At 50.2% G+C, this 24,094-nt stretch overlaps 1 protein-coding gene across 3 annotated transcripts in view; it reads right to left on the reverse strand.

Moving 5' to 3' along the window:
• LOC142585669 (uncharacterized) overlaps nucleotides 1–24,094 on the reverse strand; it is an 81,253-nt gene that overhangs the window by 44,428 nt on the left and 12,731 nt on the right. The window contains exon 1 of one of the 3 annotated variants that reach the window (XM_075696605.1): nucleotides 22,483–23,087. The exons of 1 other annotated variant lie outside the window; for it this stretch is intronic. In XM_075696605.1, the coding sequence (XP_075552720.1) occupies nucleotides 22,483–22,518 (36 nt within the window). In that variant the 5' untranslated portion in view covers nucleotides 22,519–23,087. Of the gene's footprint in view, nucleotides 1–22,482; nucleotides 23,088–24,094 lie in introns of those variants that run through there. One more of the 3 variants, XM_075696602.1, reaches the window with a different exon arrangement.

Here is a 24,094-nt window from a genome sequence, read left to right on the forward strand (position 1 = left end):
CAGCACTTGTGAATCTCAATAGACATTCGGCCTCACGTTACTCAATAAGAATGTCGATATAAGGGTTTTCATTTTGAGGGATTAAAAAACGCGCCGCCCCATCAACCACCGAAAACACAACACACTTTAAGCGTCGCAGCGTGTTTCCGCCACTTCACTTAACCTTGACAAAGGCTGAACGAATGCGAAAGGAGGTTGCATCTCCGAATTACTTGGTTTTGCACGCTTTCGACGTTGGCAACAACATCTGCGCGACCTTCAGTTTCGCGCTTTAGTGGCGCTGAAAGCACTGCATGTGCCACGCGCCTCCAGGACCGGGGGCGCCCCCGGACTCGCCATTCCAATCGAATTAGCTATTCGAAAGCACTCGCAAGTTTCTTTAGCAGAAAGAGGCCCAAGAAAAACATTCATAAGGAAGACTCCGACTGGCAACGCTGCGGAAAAATGACGGTCCGAAGGCGCAGCCATTTGTCGCACTCCATTCCTGCCTGCTCTTCGCTCAAGGGTCCAGCGCGCATTTTCTTTTTTTTTTTTTCCTTCTTTGTTACGGCAGTAGCGGCGGCTCCACAAAGCGTGCCGCAACGGAGGCTCGTTGCGTGCAGGAAATACGAGATTCGTGGCACGTGGCCACCCTTCGCTGCTATAGCGGAAAGCCGGAGACGCGGCCTGGCGAATTTCTTGCATGCTCGATTGCTCGGTTAGTATTTCCAGCTATCGCTGCGGGCTCTGCCGCTGAGGGTTCTTTTGTTTTTTGCTTTCTTTCATGTTTGCGCTGTGAGGAGAGCAAGGAAATAAAACAGATTAGAAATACGGCAACGTGCGGGAGACGATGAGATTGTCGTGTTAACTAGTGACCGTTATAAAATACGATCGGTTAAGACCTAGTTCTCGCAGATTACTATAAAGCTGCCGCATGCCCTGCAGTACTATGACTGTGACAGATACACTAACATTCTGGAAGAGACCCCGAAACAACTTGTGACGACACTAGACGGTTCTGTCAGAAGCATGGCGAGTAACAAAAGCATTGCTGTTACACGGCTGTGTCTTCGACATTTTCGCTAACACGTCTCCTTTTATTCCCGCAGGCAAAGTACAGTACGACAAAACATTCGCGCAGTTCGCTTCTTCAAATTTCAAAATTTTAACTTTGCATATTTCTTGTAAGTGCCTATACGTCAAACTTTCTGTCCACGTGTGCTACGGGCACAGAACGATCATATACACTCGACGATCCACTCCCACTAAGTTCCTAAGAGGTACACAGAATGAACAATACATCGAGCCATGCAGGCTGTACCGACCCTCTCCGCTCTAGGAAGCGCTGGGGAGTTCGTATTTGCGCCTCCCATTTTCCAATGCTCCGTAGTGGGCAATATCTTTGTCCACACACTCTATAGCAATTGCAGACAGATAGCCGAATTCAAATTAGCTCTAAACTTAGTGGCATTGTTGAAACGACAAGAAAGCGCTGATTTCAATATTATACTCGGCTCAACTAGTACCAGGATTATCAAGTATACCTTTAACGCAGTCTTGAATGTCTATAATCTCTGCTAATACGCTTTCAATAACCTAAGGTATCCAAGTTTACAAGAACTGTTGAATTCAGTTCAACCTAGCGAAATACTATGTGTTCGACGCTGCAATACGAAATCGCCGCTCGACAAGGGACGCATTAAGAACTGAATTTAAGCTTGCCCGCGGACAAGTGTAGAAGGATCGCGAGCCGCACTTTCGTCGCCCCTATAGTTTCTCTTATCTGTCCCGCGATATCGTAAAGTCATCGCACTTGTTACCAGCTTACTTATACGGCCCCCAGCGCAAGACAAAAAAAAAGTATACTGCATTAACTACTACAAGTAACAGACTTGAAGTATTCCGAGTCCACGTCCTCCCGTGATGACAGTGAGTAGAGAAACTCCGAGGAAGAGTTTATGATCATATATAGCTACAGATGAAGTTATTGTTGGGCGAGTTGGTGCATCTTAGCAACCATATTTAACTGCGCGAACTGGCGATCACAGAGACAGCATGGAACAACGAATGGTGGAAACTGCCCTTGTTTTATGGACAGGCACGCACTGTCATTTTATGGACAGGTGCAGAGTGTCCATAAATGTTAGTTACAAGTCTGAGTCTTTCCTTGTTTCATGATCTCCCTGTGCTTGTCAGTTTGCGCAGTTCAATATGTATTGCTATCGCTACAGTAGGATCTAGGCTTGCAAAGTCATGTGGGCAATCACTTCGTCCGAGCGTGTCATTGATAACAGCTACGGTGAGCCCCTTTCGCTCTCTGTGGTTTCAACCTTACCAGCCCTACAGAAACATGAACTCATATCCCTCAAATTGCTTCAATGTATATTTCAGAATGGATGGTGCTTAGACCAGTTTTGAGAACGTATATCAGGTGTAAATGAAGCTTATCTTTTGTTTTACTCGTTCTCTAGAACTTACTTAAAGCGCAACGAGTGTCGCAAGGGTCCGCCAAGGGACAGCGATAGAATTATAGTCCCGTGCGCAGTGGCCCGTATGCTTTCGCCAATGACTATACATCAAGTGCCTGGCTGCTGACATAACAACAGGCGCCCCCTCATTCGCGAAAGTAATAAAGAAAGAACCAGACTCTTCGCAAAGCCAATTCATATATTCTACGGCACCGTAGAAAACTGCAGAGTGCTGCTGACTTGGCCATCCTCGGAGCCGACACACACTAACAAACAGGCAGCAACCGGCGGCTTTCCGTCGTAATTTGTCCGGAAGCACCCGAGGAGCGGCTGCGGACGAGGCCGCCGGGAGAACGAAAGGGCCGTGCTCTTTCGCGTGTAACAGGTCGTCCTGAAGCCCGCGGGGCTCCCATTGCTGCCACACTTCCGACATAACTTTGGGAGGCCCGCTTACGACGCGTATGCGCAGCGTTCTTGTACACGCGCGTGCTTTCTCCTCGGATGATAAGGGACCATTGGAGCCGTGACCCGGGCAACGGGTGAAACCAAAGCGCCATCCCCACCACGACCATCATCACCAGGGTCGCCGTCAATGCCGCGCCGTGCGGCCTTTAACGGGCCGTTCGCGTGCGTAAGGCGCAGTGCATGCGCCGTTTTCTCTGGTGGTGGGGGAGTATCACTCGTTGACCTTTGCCAGACCTTTCAAACGACTGGCGAAGACTAAAAGAAAACACAAATGCAAAGAAGTTGTTTGACCGGCACGACCACGTGGACGCACGTGCTGAGAATACATATTTGCGCGCAGATGTCGCAAGTCTGTGTTTGTGTTTCTTTCCCTTCGGGTCGCGTTGTGTAAGCGATGAACTTTATGGTGACTCAGTGAACGTGTTTTGTCGGCGGTCCAGTGACTCACTTTTGTGCAATGTCCCGTAACGTGTTGTGGCATTGATTCCAGCAATCTCGGCAGTGAAGTGCACGTTTTTCATGCTTGTGTTTCATACCTCGAAGACTCAGGTCGCAAAATAATCAAATCAGCATATCACGCGTGTTCTTTGTGGCTGTTTCCAATACGTATGTGAGTCATTGTCGTGCGTTCAGATAAACACAACGCTCAGGAAGCGACTTAACGACATTGAAGAGTTCACGTGATTCAACCTTCGTGCGTTTAATTCTAGTCGACACCTATCCCATGCCTGACCGGCCTTCTAAACTTCCCGCTGAGCATTTAGAATGCGCCGTAAATAACGTCGGACGCAGCGAGGATGAACAGAAAGACGAACAACAGAGCAAGACGTACGGGAGCAAGACCAACAAGATAACCATGGCAGACGGCAACAGCAGCAGTACCACAGCTGTAATGGGGATAAATCTCCAAAAACAAATGGCAAGGACAATGCATCGAGGAATACGTATTCAAGGGTGTCGAGTGTGTAATTCATGCGAGGATGAGCCAGCCAGGTGGCGTCTTCTTCTCCTGCAGATGGGTGACCACAACCAAAAGCGCCAAAGCCAGCGTGAGAATTGGAAGTTGCTAATGAGCAGCACTGAGCAGAGAACACTGCTTGCTGTACGGACGCGCTCATAGGTACGCGGACGCACCGGAGCTCGACCTTCTAAATACCGTGCGCGCCACGACCTCTCAAAGCTGGAAGCATGGGAACAAATACTTCTCTGTGCCCAGGTGTGCGCGTTCTCTTTTGTGCGTGTATGATGGCCGTTGTCAGCCTCTTACAGCTTTAATAATTAACGACACACGCTATGCTTCACTAAAGCTGCGTGGGATAAAAGCGATGTCGAACAAGACAATACTGGCATCCGTTCTTAGCAGCATACAGGATGCGAGCTCCCGCTGCGACCGAGCGATTGGGAAATCCTGTGCGCACTTAATCTATATAGTTCCGGCGTTACATCACGAGCCCTCGGCCGTTTGCTGTGCGAGCAAGGGCGTGCAAGGAAAGCCGCACTTCGCGACAGCAGTGCCTTTTCTCAGTGCCAACTTTTGTAGTGGGCTCGCGGTGCCTTCTGATCTAGTGGATGCCGCATTGTCCAGGGGCAACCCTCGATGACAGCAAACCTTCTGGGGTGGGTATTTCAGCCATACTTCGGGGACTCTGTTGCGACTGTCAATACCATAGAGTTTCCCATAAAAACCACAGCAAGGGAATCTGGCGCTAGTGTCTACGGGAACTGCCAGCTTAGGCGATTCAGCTGCAGCTTGGATACAATTAGTAGTACACCGATTTGCCTGGATTTCGTCCTTCTCGCTTCAAACGGTTTTGTTACTTTGCAAATCGATTGATTTCTACGAAATATTGCGTTATAGATGCAATAATTTGCAATGACTATGTTGATTACTCATGTGCGCAGAGGCTGTATTTCCATCCCCCCTCTCTCTCCTTTCGCTTTCTCATCTTTCTATTCCTCTGCTCCTTTCTTTCAGCGTCGGGTAGCCAACCAGAAGCTTTACTGTTGAACATCTCTGCCTTCTCTCTCCAATTTCTATCTTCCCTCTATGCATGGCAGAGAACATTACGCGCAAAAAGACCTATAGTCTAACTATCGCAAGTTGGTCCTGATTCGCGGAGATGAATAGCATCTCAGTATGACAGCCATCCCCTTCTACACTGTATACTGTAACGTGTTCAATTAGCGCAAGCGTGATAAGAAAACGAAGCCCTAAAAAAACACCGTGCTATTGGCAGCTCGTTTGTGCCGGCATGTAGTGTATATATATATAGAACCGTTTGAGCTTCTCAGTTCAAGAGCGAGAATACAGCAACCCAAGCACAGGAAATAAAAAAAGACAAAAAAATTGTATTTATAGCATCTAGAAGCCAACAGGATTCTGCGCCCCGCCATTTGCCCGCAACCTCGCAATCGCAACAGCGGAGGAAACCAGAATGGCTGGGAGTTCGTGATACGTGTGGATATGAGCTGATTATCGGACCGCGCCTCCGTGCTTCCAGGATCAACGCACAATGACGCAAGAGTTAAATAGACCTCCTACAAAAGCACTCGGCCGGCGACGAAAGGCAAGCCCTGCAGCGGCCCCGCTTATAGAAAATGTCGCACGGGGGGGGGGGGGGGGGAGCACTTTCGCAGTATTACGCTCTCAGATATGCCGACCACAACATAGAATGCGATGCCGTATCTCCATGGAAGCGCAGACGCTGTATGCCGAATTCGACGAAGCGTGAATGCGCCGCGGTTCTGTCACGGGCGGTTGCGGTAGAACACAGGGAAGCCGCAAGGGCAGCCTTGAAGTTTCGCCACCATGCGATAACAAACAAAGAAAAAGAAATCATAAGACGAGGAGGTTGCCCGCGAGCTTTTCGTCGGCCGCTCTCCGCCCTTGGCAAGGTTGTTCTTTCCTTAGGATAGGACGACGTGAAGACGCAAGCCAAGAGAAGCGGCAGCTATACCTCTCCGCAACGCCCCCGTCCCACCCTTTACCCAACACACACACACCTGTACGACGCAGCAGAGCGGTCATCCGCCTTCGCGTTCAAGTTTAGTTTCGTTTGCGCCAGGTTTCTGATTGCGTGTCGGAATCGGCGCGCCCCGCGACGTCATGAATGCAGGTGGGAGGAATCCGCTTTTGGAATGAAAACAAAATTGAAGATGCGTAGGCCGTCGAGCATCCGACCGTCTAGACTGGGCACCGCCGATAAGTCGGGCCTGAAAGGGGAGCGGTAGACTCGGGCAACAGGAAAAGGCAGCAGCAGCAGCAGAAGCAGCAGAGGCATGCTATGTATAAAAGCGGCTGCCGAACGTGCTTATAGTTATGATTGATGGCGACCAATCGAACGGCCACGTCTGGCGCCGCGTACGTGGAACATCTGCGCTCGGCGGGGCTCAGGGATGAGTGACGCAACGATGCGGGTGGTGTCGGCGGCGGGGAAAGTCCCACTCTCGATGGCTTCTTCAGAGAGCGACTGATGCGTGAAAGCTGCCGGCGCCTCAGGCGTGACTGGGATGTTTAGGGTGCGAAGGCGTCAGGTGAGATTAGACTAAATCGAGGACGTTGTACGCACCTGCATAGTATGATTTGTTAGGTGCGTCAAAGAAGCTGAGAAGGAAGCAAACTAGCAAAAAAGATGATTGTGTGCGGCAGCGATGGTGATGGAAGGATTCAACGCTCGTATTCGACAACGAGAGGAAACGAACCATGCCCTCTTCTGCAACGATGCAAGAAAGCAAACGAGGCGCGCCGTCTGCTTAACGTCCACCCAGCAGACGTGCTTTTTCAATCACCACTGCCAAGTTCACCTTCAATCGCTCGCTTGCTGGCACAGACTATTGCGTGTCGGTTGCTGACAGGTGGAAGAATCGCGAGAATTTTTGCTGGCTTTCAGACCATCCCGACATCGTGTGCCAACGCAGAGGAAAAGAAAACCCAGCGAGAGGCCCTCTTTTTGTATAATGAAATTGTCAACGTAAATGCAGGGGAGTTCTTTCTTTCTTTCCGGTGGATGGCTCTACACCGCTGAGTGACTCGTGCGTGCCTGCATGCGGGTAAACAGCACGGGCCGGAACTTCCTTCACAAGAGTGAAGACGAGGCGGCAGCGCCTGTGACTGTGACTTCGAGCTCAACTCAAGCGTTAAAGGCACGCGTTAAAGCACACGCCTACTACGCATGCAGGCATAGGTGCGCGGAACACTTAGCCTTGGCGGCGTGCACAACCGATGAAACTCTTTTCTTTTTCTCGCTGTCGAAAATTGTCGCGCCGCAAAAGAGGTCTGACGCGCACATTGCGGAGGCGAGAAAGTGCGCGCGCGGTGTGTGTATCTTTCCCGACTCGAATGGCTTACTCATACATGAGAAAGCGCAGTCGGGTCATCACCACAGTGACACGTAATTCGGACGCTCTATCTTTTTAGTGTTTCCAACGGTCCCAGGCGCGCTCAGGAGAAACGGCAATGGCGGGAAGAGAGACACGGAGTGCAGACCTCTGCTTTCTAAGTGCGTTTTCAAATTATTCCGATGCGGCGCACGGGTGTTTGATGCAGGGGACAGGATTAGCCTTTGCCTTCACAGACTACGCGTGAAGACCATTATGCGATGTCGCACTTTGACATTATGCGTCTTCCTTTCTTTTCGTAAAGTCGGTTTCCGCTTCTCGGCAGAAAACGGGGTTAGTGTACCGTTGTCGCATGCAGATGATGTTTCTGCGCGTCTGTTTTGACATGGAATAGAAGATATTATGCGCTACCTAGCACTGGAATTTCGCGACGGTCTCCCGCGCCGGTCGAAGTTTTAAGCGCTTACTTTCGTCATTATCGCATCGATTCTGCGCTGATGGTTCCTTGATGACGTAAAGCTCTAATGTCCTTGCCCCGACAACTCATAACAGACGTTTCATAAACTCTGTTTTCTCTATTCTATAGTGCCGAGCTATAGCGGGATCACAAGTGAGCTTGAGTCAGTGGGACTCTCGTGTTGCTACCTAGCACTGGGGACTTCGACAGGCGCCATGGTGCACAGCAAGAGTAGATATTCCACAAAGCTTCGGGCTCAGATAGGGGATGCGTCTATGAACAAGACACACAACACGCTTATAATTAGAACTCTTACGCCATTAGAATAAACGCAGCGGCCAACCGTCGAATTTCTCCCACTAGTGTTTTCTGTGAAGCCATTATGAACAGGGTATTTGATGAATTTTCGAGCCTCTCAGGTTCTTAAGAGCGATGCAAGTTCACGGTATACTGGTAGTTTCTTTCTTTGTTCCTCTACATTTTGCTCCTTTCGAAGCTGTGCTGTGGGGGTCAGAACAAGAGCGCACGACCTAGCACATTGCAGGAGAAAATACGCGGTAGACGTTTCCCAATTCACAGACCATCTAGACAGCCCGCGCGAAGATATTGCGAGATCGTATCACTTTGACAGGGCGTCTAAACAAACAGCTCGCGGTCGGTGGCAAACGTCGGAGAAGACCAGAAGAGGTCGGGTGTAAGGGCGGAATGTATACTGTAGCTTCTAAATCATTGGAATCCGCGACATCGATGCAACGAGCGAGTGCTTCCACACTCTGACTAGGCATCGCGAAAAGAGCCAAGAGCTTTCAGAAGAATAAACATGACACAGCACAACATGGCACAGGTATACGCTGTGACCTGCTTCTCTGTAATAATGTGCAGCATCCTGGATGTTGCATCGCGTGCAAATGGGTCGGGTTCCTGTTTCCTTTATCACTATCCGGTCACACCTGCACGATATATAGGGCGCCACGTCAGTTTTACATACAATGGTCATGGTGTTTTGTTTTCTTTCCCACCATGCGCCGCCTTGTGCAATTCTAGGATATTCACTGTACAATGAGGCTTGCGTACATTTCCGTTTCTCTTTATGATTATCGCTTCATACTTTCCTTCCGATACTTTGTTACACCTTCACTGGGAGTAGGTTTCCGGGGTTCTTATTTTGTCAGGGATCCCACGATAGTGTCAGTCCTTTACGTCTTTCCTTCGTATTCTCAGATAACTATTCTTCCTTTCCTTTGACCACATGTGCCCACAAATGTAGGGTTTCAAGTTCATTTACCTCGTTTTTTATTTTCTTGAACACTACCACCGAGCCCTACTCGTATACATTGCCGAAGCCGGCCCCGATTTCTACATTTAATAATTTATGCTGTCGGTTAAACTCTCGAAACATTTTTTTTTTTACGTTCGCTTCAAGCTTTCGTGGCTACATTGGAGCCGGTACTCTTTACTTTTATTTTAAATTATGTTGTTGTTGTTTTTATTTCTCCTGTTGGAAGCAACAAAGGATCTCTATATGACACTCTGTACAACAAGCGGTGTGCCTATATTAGGTTTTCGTCGATGGCGCATATGAGATCCCTTTCTTGCTTGTTTTAAGGCGGAATACGCTCAGATGAGTCAGCTAGGACCAAAACCGCGCCTTTCTTCTAGAGGTGACAACAACGATGGGGCTAATCATCACATCAGAAGGTCGTGATTATGGCGATTATGCAATCCACCTACATGCATTCATGAATGTCTAAGTAATGGGAACGCCTTTCCGTTTTCTTTCTTTCTTCATTTATTTATGTCTCTCTCTTTCTATCCTGTTCCCGACCTCCATTTCTCCTACCGCAGTGTAATTCAGTAGACCGGAAACTGTCATCCGGTTAACCTCGCTGCAGTTACCCTTTATCTCTCTCTATCGCTCTCTCTTTGTTTAAAGATGACCGCGTTTAAGCTAGGTCAGTCAGAGCACAGTAAAACACTTCGACATTCACCATCTTCCCATTTGTTCCTCCCCCAAACCTGGCCACGCACCTGTTGTCCAAAGTGCGCGATTTTGACTACCCGAAACGCTATTTCACTTCAGTGCCTCCGGAGTTGTCATGGTTTGCTTTTTTGTGATCAAACTGAAACTGGCGGCATATTGCCCGTATAATCATGACGTAAGGTTCCGTACTTGTCTGCGAACGTCCAACATTCCTGTGCAGAAAGAAGGTCTCCTGTCTGTGTTTCATAAGTGATTTCCTTTTTTTTTCCGTGCTGCAGTCAGCAGCTGCAGGCAGATAGATCTCCTTCGTTACTGTGAGGCTGTTCACTGTTCATAAGGGTTGGTGTATACTACGCAAGTTGATGGCGGTGTGCAAAGTGAAGAACGTTTTAATAAACTGCGAACTCAATCCAGGGCTTTCTTTCTTTCTTTCTTTCTTTCTTTCTTTTTTTTTTTTTTTGCTCGTTACACTAGCTACAGTTCTCGTGCTTAATACCCATAAGATTAGAACTTTAAAGATGACGGACACACGAAAACATGTATATATAATCATAAGGCCGGAAACTTTGTCTACATTGAATGCAGTGCATGTGGTAATGGTGCAGAAACAGTAGAACGCCTTTTTTCTATGCTACTGCTCGTCCTTCGAAAACGAGAGGCTAGCCCCCCGAAGCAGGAGCTAGACGGAGGACCTTTTTCGTTGCTCACGATCTGGGGACCATGGTCTCGCATGTCACCACTGCAGAAGACCGCAAGAGAGCTAGCTGCTGCGGTGTGTGAATTTTGCTTATGTCGACTACTCCAGTCCACATCAGCACTGCACTTTCTCTTCTTCTCTCAATATTTCCCTTGCATTTCCGCTTCCCGCAATTCAGGGTAGTGAACCGGTTTCAGTGCTTTCATTCTCCCCACCTTTAATTTATAATTTTTGTCATCTCTCACTCTCTCTATCTCTCTCTTCTACATCTACGAAACGTTAGTCGTAGACGCTGCTAGCCATTGCTACCGACACTGGACAGGGAAGCAGATCTTAGTGATATGTTGGTGGGCTCGTCTCTAGCTTCTGTGGCGCTGCACTCTTTTTTCACTGAGAAGACGTATTGGGAAGCCGAAGAGCGGCGCGGCTTCCTGTCGGAACAGGTTTCTGCACACACTTCGAAGAGAGGACCCCCCTCAGTGCTAGCGAAGAGTTTTTTGCTGCGTCCAGCCAGTCGTCAGCTCTCCCTGTCTTCTGGTTCTGTTCTTATATTGTTAATCCCCCGTCCCTTCGTTATTCCGCGTGCGCGCAAGACCGGCGGGAGACGATACGGCGGACAGTGACGCATATTTACCGCGGCCTCCGTTTCTTTTCTTTCCACCGGAGCCAAGGTCGTGCAGCGCTAAGTCTATGCGTTGGGAAGCGCGAATCTCGGCTGAGCGATGAGGTGCGCAGGGAAAGAGCGGACCTTTCGATCGCGGCCAATCGCTGTGCGCGCACTCGCCCGTTGAAATCGCGCTATATGCCTGGCTTCGAGGCGGAAACAAAACGAGCAAAAACCCCCGGCGTAGCGGCGTCTAATGAAAGCGTAAATATTCATAAAAGTATTTCGAGTGGGCCACGCATCTGACCCTATAAGGGCTGGCACGAGTCCCCCTTATGTACATTGCGCGCGATTCTTACCACATCGTGTACGAGTGTCTCAACTACAGCTAGTCGCACGATACAGTTGCGGAAGCGGGGGAATTAAAATAGTAAATGACCACGCCGTGACAAATGGGCTTTCTCTGCCATTCGTACCTGTTTGACTGCGGGGTGGTTAGTCATGTGGCAACCAAACGTGATGTTATAACGTCTTTTTTTTTTTTTCTCGTCGCTCATGTGATGAAATGAGGAGGCCGTTGGTGGAAAACGGAAGGCGGCGTGACGAGTGAGGCTAACAGAATAGCAACATTTCATCCAAGGCCAAATAAACAAAGACGTTTCGTTATAGTGTCTCTACTACACCGCGTCAGTGCCGGTTATTATTGTTCCGGCAGATTCGTTTATAAGCTCCTTAGGCCGTGGGAATTCTTTCATCTTGTATCTTGATGGTACAAAGTACACAATAGCAAGAATACAAAGCCACATTTCTTTCGCGAAAATGAAGACGAAAGACACCGACAGATCAGAATATCCCGCAACCGGGCCTTTTGATTGTCGCTATGCCTGCTCTCATTGAAGCGCACTTCTAAATAGCCCATGAATGTCGGGGCGTAACAGCCTCTTAGTATGTTTAGCATTCTTAGCCTGCTTCGGCCACTTTGGCTTGCTGCTGTCAGCTATCTAGCCTCTGACATGTCGCTCTCGTTCGGGAAACAAAAAAGGAAATTGCATGTCCGACCGATAAAAGTGAGAACGCGTGTGCTCTTCAGACTGAGAATGAAAATAAGACATCTATGCGATCGCACCACAGTACAATCGCAGTAAGATATCTCGAACCCGAATTATACAGTGCCTGCGGGACAAAACTGGTTGAAATTTGGAGGACGCGTTTAGTAAAGTTTTATTTGTGGCATCCGCAAGTGTAGACGCTGTGATTTGCGGTGGCGCTGGTGAGCAGTCGAGATAAGCAGTACATTATTCGAGGAAAAATAAAGCATGGAAGAGACTGATAAAAACGAAGTCCCTACAGGGATAAGTAACCGTAGGATATAGAAATAGAGGCTTTAATGGAGATGAAAATGATCAAGGAGAGAGTGGCAAAATGCTACACTGCTAATTGCGTATAATTGCTGACTAGCTCAAACAGGCAGGTGACATTTGTCGCCACTCCGGTTTGAAGGCGATGCCAGTAGAAATCATCGTCATCATCGTATCAATGCGATTTATAGCTTTCTTAGCCTCCCCCACTACAAATCGGATCGTAAATAAAGGTGTCTTCAGCAGTATAGGGTGTGTCGATACATTTCTTGACTGCTAATCGCAATTACGTTGACAGTTATCGTGAGACGGGTTCTACAGGAATTTCTCCCCTTATATATGGTTTCGGAGCATGGCGAACAAAATTACGCCACCACAGGTACTGAGCGGGACCACCATATGTAAAGGTTGTGCCACGACCAACGAAACATGAGTAGCACGGTATGTACAGTGCGTTCCACTGTTAGAACGGCTAACTTTGCGGATGCTCTAGCTGCAAGTTCTGGCCTCAGCTATGTCAATGAGCTGCACAGGTATGTGGAAGACGCTAGCGTCACCAAGCACAAATCAATCAAATCGGGGCAATTGTACACTTGCCAGAGGGAAAAATAAGCCCAGCTCTATACTCACGACTTCCCTTTGACATTAGACTGGACTGCACAAGCCGTCCGGCCGGTTACCTTTAAATGAATGGCAAGTATAAATGCGGAGACTTCGAAGAAGGGTTAACGCTTGTAAGGTTAGCCCGAAAGTGATAAATACGAAAGCATGGACTTCATTTCAGGTTTTTGACGCCCCAATACTATCCCAGGTTTTTATTAGTACAATGATTTCCCTAAACATCAAGGCTTCATCTCCTAGTTAGTACGGCATAAAGGTGTGGGCTGAAAATTATTTCTAACCCGCTCGCTACGGTGTTCCTCATGTTATCCTGTGCAGCTTCGAGACATTGAACGCCAATGAATGTTTTGCCAAGAAGTTTTACTGCCTACGTTGCAGTTCATTCTATGATGTGCTATGTTTTCGCTCTAGCAAAGTTATTAGGCTCGATAGTGACGACCCCAGCTTCGGACACAACTTGATAATCTCAATTGCAATTAACAAATATGCTGACTGACTGAAGCAACATTGGGTTGGAATGCATTTAAAGGTGGCCTTGCAACAGCTCTCGATATGCATTAAGTTCGAAGCCCATTTTGTTCGAAGCAGCATTGAAAGTTTTCGTGTGACTGTTTAGGTGTAAAAAGTAAGGTTAGGTTTAGAATAGTAAACAATTCTTCCATAGCTTATAATGCATTGACTCGGCGGTAAAAGGTTGATAACTAGCTGAGAAAACGCATAGCGGCCAAGCTCCACTTCAGCTTTCTTTTTTTTCTTTTTTCAGTTTCAGTTTATTGGGCATTCTTTTTCACACAATGGTGTGTTAAAATACAATGATCCAATATGCATGTACAATGATAGTAGTTACACAAAAACAGAAAAAGAATGTGAGCTTTGCTTCAACTGCTGATACGAACGAATCACTGATACGATGACGTTACGCTGACGTCGTGGACTGCTGACATGACATGACAAGAACTTTATTTGAGTCCTGAGGGACTGAGACCTCGGGGAGCCAAAACCGAAGGCTCTCGAAGATCAAGTCAGTGGCTCCGCCCGCGATGGAACCGGGAGATCAAGTCCCGCCGCAATGTCGTGGGCCCTCTGGACAGCCTGGAGTTGAATTGCTCTCCGCATTTTTTGGTATAGTGGTCCTTTTCTCAGAAGAAAAGTAAGCGAAAGTTGCGCGCTCAGCTTTCGATTACACTTTCGAACGCAGTAAGCGACTAGCACTTAAATTACCTAGCCGGAACTATAGGCGCTAACAACATTTGTGACGCTACGAGAATCTCTTGCGGTAAATTTAAGACGGTGCCGCCATCGGCCTCAACCTTCTTTGTCCTTTCTGTCATGCCAGCAAGGTTAATATATTTGCAATTCCTGAAGTGATATCCGCGAATGCAGCCCAACTTAATATTCCTCGTGTTGCGTTTCGCCTGCGACACGTGGTTTTGCCGGCGCGACTGCGGAGGGGCGGCAGACATTTTGGCCCGATCGTCGTCACCGCAACGCCCATCGGCAGGTGTTTCCAGGCGCGACTGCGGCGATGCGACCGCAAAGGATCACCCTCTCATTCCAGTCATTGTGCCCGAAACAGGCGATGCCAAAGCAGGGATCATCCTCTCATTCCAGTCATTGTGCCCGAAACAGGCGATGCCAAAGCAGGGATCATCCTCTCATTTCAGTCATTGTGCCCGACCGGCAGCGCTACAACAGGGTGCTACGAGATCGTGCTCGACATGGTGCTACGGCAGCGCTACAACAGGGTGCTACGAGATCGTGCTCGACATGGTGCTACGGCAGCGCTATGACAGGGTGCTACGAGATCGTGCTCGACATGGTGCTACGGCATCGCTACGACAGTGTGCGTCACCATTAGCCCATTGTACATTCACGTGCTCGTCTTTTGAGGGGTTCCTTCTTGCCCTCAACTGCGAGAGTATAAAAACAGCTGCCCCCGGACGCCAAAAGGAGGGCTCCGATTTCTTCTGTTGAGTGAAGTGCTCTCCCGTCTCTCTACTTCGGTCAAACCTGACCGCCAACTCTTTGCGATGTTAAAATAAACAAGTTGTTTCGTTGTTACCAGTCGACTCATGCTTTGCCGGGACCTTCGGATGCTTCCAGTTGTACCCCAGGCCGCCAGGCCAACGCTACCCTTGGGGCTTGCGACCCAGGTACAACCACGGGCGTCAGCGCCGAGTTCCCAACAGATCGTACCAGCGGTGCGATCCAAACATCTGGTTGGCAGCGGTGAGATCGCCTCCGACTTCAAACAACTGTCTGCCAGCGGTGAGATCGCGACAACGGAGGCCAGCAGCAAAGAGATGCAGTTGACTGTATGCTGAGCAGCTCAACGACGATCCGGGAGCAGTGCAACGAGCCCTGTGTGACGACTGGTTGCCTGCAGCGGAACGACTGCGCGGAATTCCTGCCTGCGAGGTTTGGTGAGTGCGGGACTTTCTTCTTCTGAGCTTTGCCAGGCTTTTTGTTAGTGTCAGAAACAGAGCTGGTAATTGTGGTTGTCGTTGCTGCCGGGTTAGTTTGCGGCAAGACAATAGTAAGCAGTAGAGAAAGCAGCATTCAGAGCAGCCATGGATTTGAAGTCGTTGCGCAAACCGAAATTGTTGGAGCTTGCAAGAGAGTTGGGTCTGGATGTCTCGGACAAACTCAGAAAACCAGAACTGATAAAGGCTATTCTTGAGTTAGAGGCTGAGGATGACGAGCTGTCGGAATGCCTTGAGACTATTGAAGAGAGGGAGACTGCAAAAAGACAGGAGCGCGAACTTAAAGAACAGAAAGAAAAAGAAGAGCGTGAACGGAAAGAACAAAAAGAAAAAGAAGAGCGCGAACTTAAAGAACAGAAAGAAAAAGAAGAGCGTGAACGTAAAGAACAGAAAGAGCGAGAGCAACAAGAGCGTGACCGTCAACACGCTTTGGAAATGAAGCGTCTTGAGGTAGAGATGGAACGCGCTCGTAATGGAAGTCAGGCACACGGTGCAGGAGAACGCGTATTGTTCAAAATGACTGACCTGATGCGGCCGTTTAAGCTTGGAGAGGACATTGGTTTGTTCCTGGTTAACTTTGAGCGAACGTGCGAGAAGCAGGGGTTCTCTCGGGAAACGTGGCCACAGCGCTTGCTCACTTTGTTACCCGGCGAGGCGGCCGACGTAGTCGCTCGCTTGGATAGAGAGGAGGCAGAGGATTTCGACAAAGTAAAATCGAGTCTGCTAAAAAAGTACCGGCTGTCTGCGGAGGCGTTCCGTCGGAAGTTTCGGGAAAATGAGAAAGGCAGAAGTGAGTCATATACAGAGTTTGCGTATAGGCTTATGTCGAACATGCAGGAGTGGCTCAAAGAAGAGAAAGCGTTTGGTGACCACGATAAAGTTCTGCAGTGCTTCGGGCTAGAACAGTTTTATAGTCGGTTACCGGAGAACGTGCGATACTGGGTCTTGGATAGGCCAGACGTTTGTACGGTGGCTAAAGCCGCTGAGCTAGCCGAGGAGTTTGTGACGCGTCGGGCTCGCGGAGCTAAGGACGGTCAAAAGGGTGAATTTGGCTCGAAGTTTGAGAGGCCGAAGTTCACACCCATGAGAGCAAAGGGGAACACGCGTAGTGAGGATGCGAGTGAAAGCAGTCCGACCAAACGTAAAGAGACGGCGGCAGCCAAACGCAGAAAGCGGTTCGAGATGAGGCGAGCGCGCGTGTGTTATACGTGCCAGAAGCCGGGTCACTTTTCGGCGCAGTGTCCGGAAACAACACCAAAAGTTGTGTTTTTTTCAATAGGCAGCACTGACGAGAACATGAAGCTTCTCGAGCCTTACATGCGAGACCTCCTCGTGAACGGGAAAGAGTGCCGAGTGCTTCGCGATTCCGCAGCTACGATGGATGTAGTTCACCCATCTTACGTAGAACCCCATATGTTCACGGGCGAGTGCGCGTGGATCAAGCAAGCCGTGGAAGCTCATAGCGTGTGTCTGCCAGTAGCAAAGGTGCTTATTGAAGGACCTTTCGGAGCGCTTGAGACAGAGGCGGCAGTGTCATCTATGCTGCCACCCCAGTACCCGTACCTATTTTCAAACAGGTCCGATCACCTCCTGCGCGAGAAGGGGCTTTTGTTTGGTGAAGCTAGTGTTCAGGCCTTAACCAGATCGAAGGTTCGGGAGCTCGCTGCAAAGGCGGTAGTTGCGGGGCCGACGTTATCAAACAACGAAAAAGGGTCAGAGGCGCAGCAAGCTGATATTCCGAGCACGCCCGAACTGAATAAACTTGAGTCTGTAACGTTAAAGGCGCCAGATACTGGAGAGGAAATGCCCGACACGGGAAAGTTAGAAGAGCTATCTACTGATTTGCTCATCGCGCCTACGTCAGACGGACTTGATAGGTTGCTAAAAGTCAGCCGGTCGGCTTTGATAGCCGAGCAAAAAAAGGATGGCAGCCTGGAAAACGTGCGCTGCAATGTCAAAGAAGGTATCGCCAGGAAAACTGCGCGTTTTGTGGAAAGGGGTGGAGTCCTGTACCGGAAGTATCTAGACCGCAGAGGAGTGGAGTTCGATCAGCTGGTCGTGCCTCAATGCTATCGTCAGGATCTGTTGCGCTTGTCACACGGGGGTTCGTGGTCCGGACACCTAGGAGTTAAGAAAACTAAGGACCGTCTCTTGCAAGAGTACTATTGGCCAGGGTGTTTTCGGGACGCAGACCATTTCGTGAGGACATGTGACACTTGTCAGCGGGTGGGCAAACCAGGGGACAAATCGAGGGCGGCGTTGAAATTGGTACCTATCATTACGGAGCCTTTTAGACGGCTCGTTATTGATACTGTGGGACCTCTGCCGGTAACAGCCACGGGGTACAGACACATTTTGACTGTGATCTGCCCAGCGACAAAGTTCCCTGAAGCAGTGCCGCTTAAAGAACTCAGCTCAGTTGAGATAGTTAATGCACTACTGTCCATATTTGCGCGAGTTGGTTTTCCTGCAGAAATTCAATCAGATCAGGGCACAGTGTTTACTAGCGCTTTGACGACAACTTTTCTCGAAAGGTGTGGGGTAAAGCTGCTACACAGCTCAGTGTACCACCCACAGTCGAATTCCGTTGAGAAGCTCCACTCCGTCATGAAGCGCGTGTTGAGAGCCTTGTGTTTTGAACATCAAACTGACTGGGAGCTGTGTCTGCCTGGGGTGATGTTTGCTTTAAGGACCGCGCCGCATGCAGCTACGGGGTTTTCGCCAGCTGAACTGGTGTACGGTCGCTCGCTTCGGTCTCCGCTTCGCATGCTTCGAGAATCATGGGAAGGTAGGGGCGACGACCCAGTCGTGGTGGAGTACGTGCTTAAGCTCCTCGAACGCTTAAGAAGGGCACAGGAGTTGTCAGGTGAAGCAATGACAAAGGCCCAGCAGAGGGCCAAGGTTTATTATGATCGGACAGCCAGGGCCCGTCGTTTTGAGGTTGGCGATGAGGTCATGATATTGCGCACATCGCTAAACAACAAACTAGACGTGCAGTGGGAGGGCCCAGCACGAATTGTTCAGAAACTGTCGGACGTTAACTACGTGGTAAGTCTGCCAGGAAAGCGGAAAGCACAGCAAGTTTACCACTGTAATCTGCTCAAACCTTATAGACAAAGGGAAGCAGTGGTGTGCATGATGGTAAACGTTCCTGAAGAGCTTCCGGTCGAGCTTCCAGGACTAGGCTCAGTGACGAACAGGGAAGACACCGGTCAAGTCATTAGTGACCTTATCAGTAAAGCACCGCTGTCGCCCGAGCAGAAAACCGAACTACACCAGCTATTACAAGAGTTTCAAGGTCTGTTCTCTGAGAGGCCTGGTAGGACTTCTGTACTTACTCATGATATAGAACTTACCTCCCCAGAGCCAGTACGATCCAAGGCGTATCGGGTGTCACCCCGCCAGAGCGATATTATGGAGGCTGAGGTAAAGAAAATGCTACAGCTCGGTGTTATTGAGGCAGGTGAGAGTGATTATACCTCCCCTTTGATTTTAGTTGAGGTACCGGGCAAGGAACCTCGTCCTTGCGTCGACTACCGCAGGCTTAATTCCATCACTAGGGATCAAATTTATCCGATCCCTAACATCGAGGAGCGCCTTGAGAAAGTTAGTAGCGCTCAGTTTATTTCCACCCTAGATCTTGTCAGGGGTTATTGGCAGGTTCCACTTACAGAAGAGGCTAGTAGGTATGCGGCGTTCATTTCACCAATGGGAACATTCCGTCCTAAAGTGTTGAGTTTTGGTTTGAAGAACGCGCCATACTGTTTTTCAAGCCTCATGGATAAAGTGTTGCGGGGACAGCAAGAATTCGCTTTACCGTATCTAGACGACGTAGCGATATTCTCCGCATCCTGGTCTGAGCATATGGCACACTTGCGGGCAGTGCTAACCCGCCTGCGCGAAGAGGGCTTGACAGTAAAGGCTCCTAAGTGCCAGTTAGCACAGGCCGAGGTTGTCTACCTCGGTCACGTGATTGGTCAGGGTCGTCGCCGCCCCTCTGAAATAAAAGTGGCCGCTGTGCGAGACTTTCCGCAACCGCGCACCAAGACCGATATTCGGTCGTTCTTGGGTGTCGCCGGCTACTATCAGAGGTACATCCCTAGGTACTCTGATATCGCGGCTCCCCTGACGAATGCTCTAAGAAAAACAGAGCCTCAAACAGTCGTCTGGGACGAGACAAAGGAAAGAGCTTTTAGCGCCCTAAAGAGTGCCCTAACAAGCCAGCCTGTGCTACGATCGCCAGACTATACAAAAGGGTTCGTTGTTCAGTGCGATGCTAGTGAGCGAGGCATGGGCGTTGTACTGTGCCAACGGGAAAATGGAGAAGTAGAACACCCCGTCCTGTATGCTAGTCGTAAGCTGACCAGTCGTGAGCAGGCGTATAGCGCCACCGAGAAAGAGTGTGCATGTCTCGTGTGGGCCGTTCAGAAATTGTCCTGCTATCTAGCCGGCTCGAGGTTTATCATTGAGACGGATCACTGCCCTCTCCAATGGCTGCAGACCATCTCTCCCAAAAATGGCCGCCTCCTGCGCTGGAGCCTCGCTTTACAACAATATTCCTTTGAGGTGCGTTACAAAAAGGGGAGTCTCAACGGTAACGCCGATGGCTTAAGTCGAAGCCCCTAACGTAGGAATCAGCCTCAAAATTGTTTGTTACTGATGTTTTTCTTCCTGAGGCAGGATTTTTTTTAACATATTGCTTTTGTTTAGTGTTTCAAAGTGATGATATGCTTTCTAGTGCAATTTTTCAATTTGTGGACGCGTTCTGAGTGATGCTAGACTACTGTAAGGAACTAGGCAGTGGTATAAAAAGGGGAAAGAGCCTGGCAGGGCTTAGTGAGTGTTGTGCCGTGCTTGCTGACTGAGCGGTTGAGTTTCAGCGTAGTTCTAACGCTTGCCGGGAACGAGAACAAAAATGTGAACTCTCCCGAAGTCACTTTGCAGTGTCCCGTGCGAACCTGAACGAGAGAACGAGGCCTTCTCTGTGCGCTGCGCTCAAGAAACGTCGAGGGACGCCCGACTTCGGTTATGAGCATCATCGAGCGACATCCCTCCGGACAGCGGATGCAGTCCCCTGTCCATCGGGATCTCCTTCCCCCGGCGGGGCGGTCTGTTGCGTTTCGCCTGCGACACGTGGTTTTGCCGGCGCGACTGCGGAGGGGCGGCAGACATTTTGGCCCGATCGTCGTCACCGCAACGCCCATCGGCAGGTGTTTCCAGGCGCGACTGCGGCGATGCGACCGCAAAGGATCACCCTCTCATTCCAGTCATTGTGCCCGAAACAGGCGATGCCAAAGCAGGGATCATCCTCTCATTCCAGTCATTGTGCCCGAAACAGGCGATGCCAAAGCAGGGATCATCCTCTCATTTCAGTCATTGTGCCCGACCGGCAGCGCTACAACAGGGTGCTACGAGATCGTGCTCGACATGGTGCTACGGCAGCGCTACAACAGGGTGCTACGAGATCGTGCTCGACATGGTGCTACGGCAGCGCTATGACAGGGTGCTACGAGATCGTGCTCGACATGGTGCTACGGCATCGCTACGACAGTGTGCGTCACCATTAGCCCGTTGTACATTCACGTGCTCGTCTTTTGAGGGGTTCCTTCTTGCCCTCAACTGCGAGAGTATAAAAACAGCTGCCCCCGGACGCCAAAAGGAGGGCTCCGATTTCTTCTGTTGAGTGAAGTGCTCTCCCGTCTCTCTACTTCGGTCAAACCTGACCGCCAACTCTTTGCGATGTTAAAATAAACAAGTTGTTTCGTTGTTACCAGTCGACTCATGCTTTGCCGGGACCTTCGGATGCTTCCAGTTGTACCCCAGGCCGCCAGGCCAACGCTACCCTTGGGGCTTGCGACCCAGGTACAACCACGGGCGTCAGCGCCGAGTTCCCAACAGATCGTACCAGCGGTGCGATCCAAATACTCGTTAGTGATCTCTTGTGTATCAAGTTCAGGCTGTTTGAAGGAAACAATGACAACAAAGGAAACAATGATCCCGAGGTGCACTAAATGCGGAAAGACGTTGCAACGTGAGACAGTGGATGCCGACACTCGTGCTCGCTTTGAGCATGCTCGAAGCTTGTCGCATTGAGTACCGTGCATCAGTCCACGCGAATTTGCGCACCTAGTGTCTGTGCAGCTGAACCTATGTGAAGCTACAAAGATTTTTCTTTCACGCAATGTGTCGAGGCCGGACGGACATACAGAGGTCGAATCAGACGTTCTAGTAGCACAGACATTCTAGTAGCGTTGGCCAAGATAACGGACCGGTCAAAGTCCGGTGGAGGATGATGTTTCGGCGAGTACATTTACCCGGAATGTTGATGCCGCCTTATTGCGACACATACAAAAAAAAGGCGTTATTTGTTCATCTGAGCTTGTGCATAGCTTGTGAACAATGTGGTGCACAAGTATAAGATTGCACGAGAATACATTTGGGACCTTCGCAGTGCAGACGCATGAAACTGCACGAGATCCCGCATTGCATAGGATGAAGATAGACATAATTGTATGAGTCACTGCTAATTGTACAGCAATTCATTGACCGCTTCACAAAGGCACCAATATTTGCGTTCGTTCTGCATATTATTTTCCCAATTGTAAGTGTATCGAACTACTACGTGTAAAGCTGGAAGCCGGAGCACCTCGCAGAAGGGAATAAATAATTGTCAATTTCATCACCATTGAAAGAGGGGGTCATCCTTTCCCCTTTATTTCTTGACAGAAGCAGCCATAATTATCAATATATTACGTGAAACTTTTGGATCTAATCAAGGGATGGTGATCAGAGACAACCATCTGAAATTCCAGATGCCTAAATAGCAAACTTTGGCCAGTCTCCTGGTGAATGTTTCTCGGCAAATCTTTACTTGCTCAACTTGGCTCCATTGCAGGAGCTTGACCGTCATCCGCGAGGTATCTCGCTACTAGTTTTCGTTTATTCTTTCCCGCGAGTTAGACCTCAAAAAACCAAAAAGCAAAAAAAAAACAAAAAGCGCGCGGCGGTCTCCCACGACAAAAGCAACTCACCCCTATTGACGCCATCGGCCTGAGTGTCGAAAACATGGCAAAGCCTCCGTGTATCCGTGAGTTGCTCCGACGGTCACCACAGGTCGTGTCCGTGACGAAGTGGGTAAAGAAAGTAACTAACGTAGAACCACGGTCCGAACCATAGGGCAGAGATGCGCGGCTGTTGCCGGCGATCACCAATCGGGTCGTTACGAGCTCGTCGTGCGTGTTTTTCGGAGAGCCGTCGAAGTGAAAACAGAAAAACAACGCTGAGCGCGTGCGCGCGTGCTCGATGTCCGGGAGCAAATGAGCAGCGAAGACGGCGAAGAGACACGCGGCGCCCACTTGCAACACACACGCGCCGACGCGCGCGCAACTGGCTTCGCTTGGCCGCCGCACCACCAACACTCTCACTACCGGCGGCGGGATGGGAAGCGCTCGAAGGCACGCGGCTCGCCTGCTCCCGGATGACCAACGCCAGCGGCAACACGCCGAGGAAGTTCCTCTCCGGACTGCCCTTTATACACGTACGACTCTCGTCTTCTTCGCCCGCCTCGGCCGCCGACGATAAAGAGGAAGGGTAAGGGGAGGAGGGAGTGGGGGGTGTGCGTAGCTGGCGATGCGCTCTCGGCGTCACCGGCTCGCCGTACGCACAAGCCCCTCGCGCAGTCAAGCCTCCTCTTCCAATCCGAGAGGCGAGGCTGCGTCAAACCGCGGGCGCGTCCCTCTTCTTCTTCAGCAGCAAGGACCAACGTCAGATCGAAGAAAAGCCCGGGTCCCTTCTCACTCCACGCACACCCTTTCTCCCGCGCCCCACGCTTCGATCGGGCACAATCTGGTCCTGCTTGCAAAACCCACCTGCAGCGGCGGTTTCATGTACTGCCGAGGCCTCGCTAGCTGTCGCACTCCTGCAGCTGATCCTGCTTCTATATGGCGAACATCAATCTAAAGCGACAAATCGACCCGCCAGACCGGTGCGTCCAATACCATATCGGGACACCGGCGAGGTAAACAAAGACGACGTGTCCTCTCTGGCCTCTCTCTCTCTCTCCCGCTGGAAGCCACGGGGCTTTCGCCGAAGTTGCCGTGCCCCCGTCGTGCCCTGAACTCAACTCGTCTCGACGCAGCGGCGTTCGCCTGCGCCGCCGGTGGCTGCTGCTGCTGCCGCGGCACCTACGGGTGGGCGGGCGGCGGACATCCTCTAAAAGCATCCGCTGGAAACGCTGCCGGTCGACTTTGTTTGATGAGAAAGCGGCTCTCGCCGGCGACGCGCAGGGACATTGCGTCGCGTTCGAACTCGTCACTAGGAACACGAGACGACGCGTATAGACGGGATGCGCGAACGAGGGTCAGAGGGCGACGCTTCGTGGCGTTGAAGGGTTCGGCCGCGTCGGGTGTTCGACGCTCGCCGAACTGCGGGCTATGCAAAGGCGCGAGACGTCAGCGCAGAATCTTCAATCTCACGCGACGTGGTCGAGTGACGGCGAAGGACTTCCCCGCAGGAAGTGGATACGTGGTGACATTGAGCTGTTGAAATGTCTGTCAGAGAAAGCGCACGCGCGCGATAGTGGTCATCCTTGATGAGTCGAGAATCTCAGACCGCTCAGCAATACGCTTCGCCAGCAATTAAGAG

Source organism: Dermacentor variabilis, chromosome 6 (genome assembly GCF_050947875.1).
Source record: "Dermacentor variabilis isolate Ectoservices chromosome 6, ASM5094787v1, whole genome shotgun sequence".
NCBI lineage: Eukaryota > Metazoa > Arthropoda > Arachnida > Ixodida > Ixodidae > Dermacentor > Dermacentor variabilis.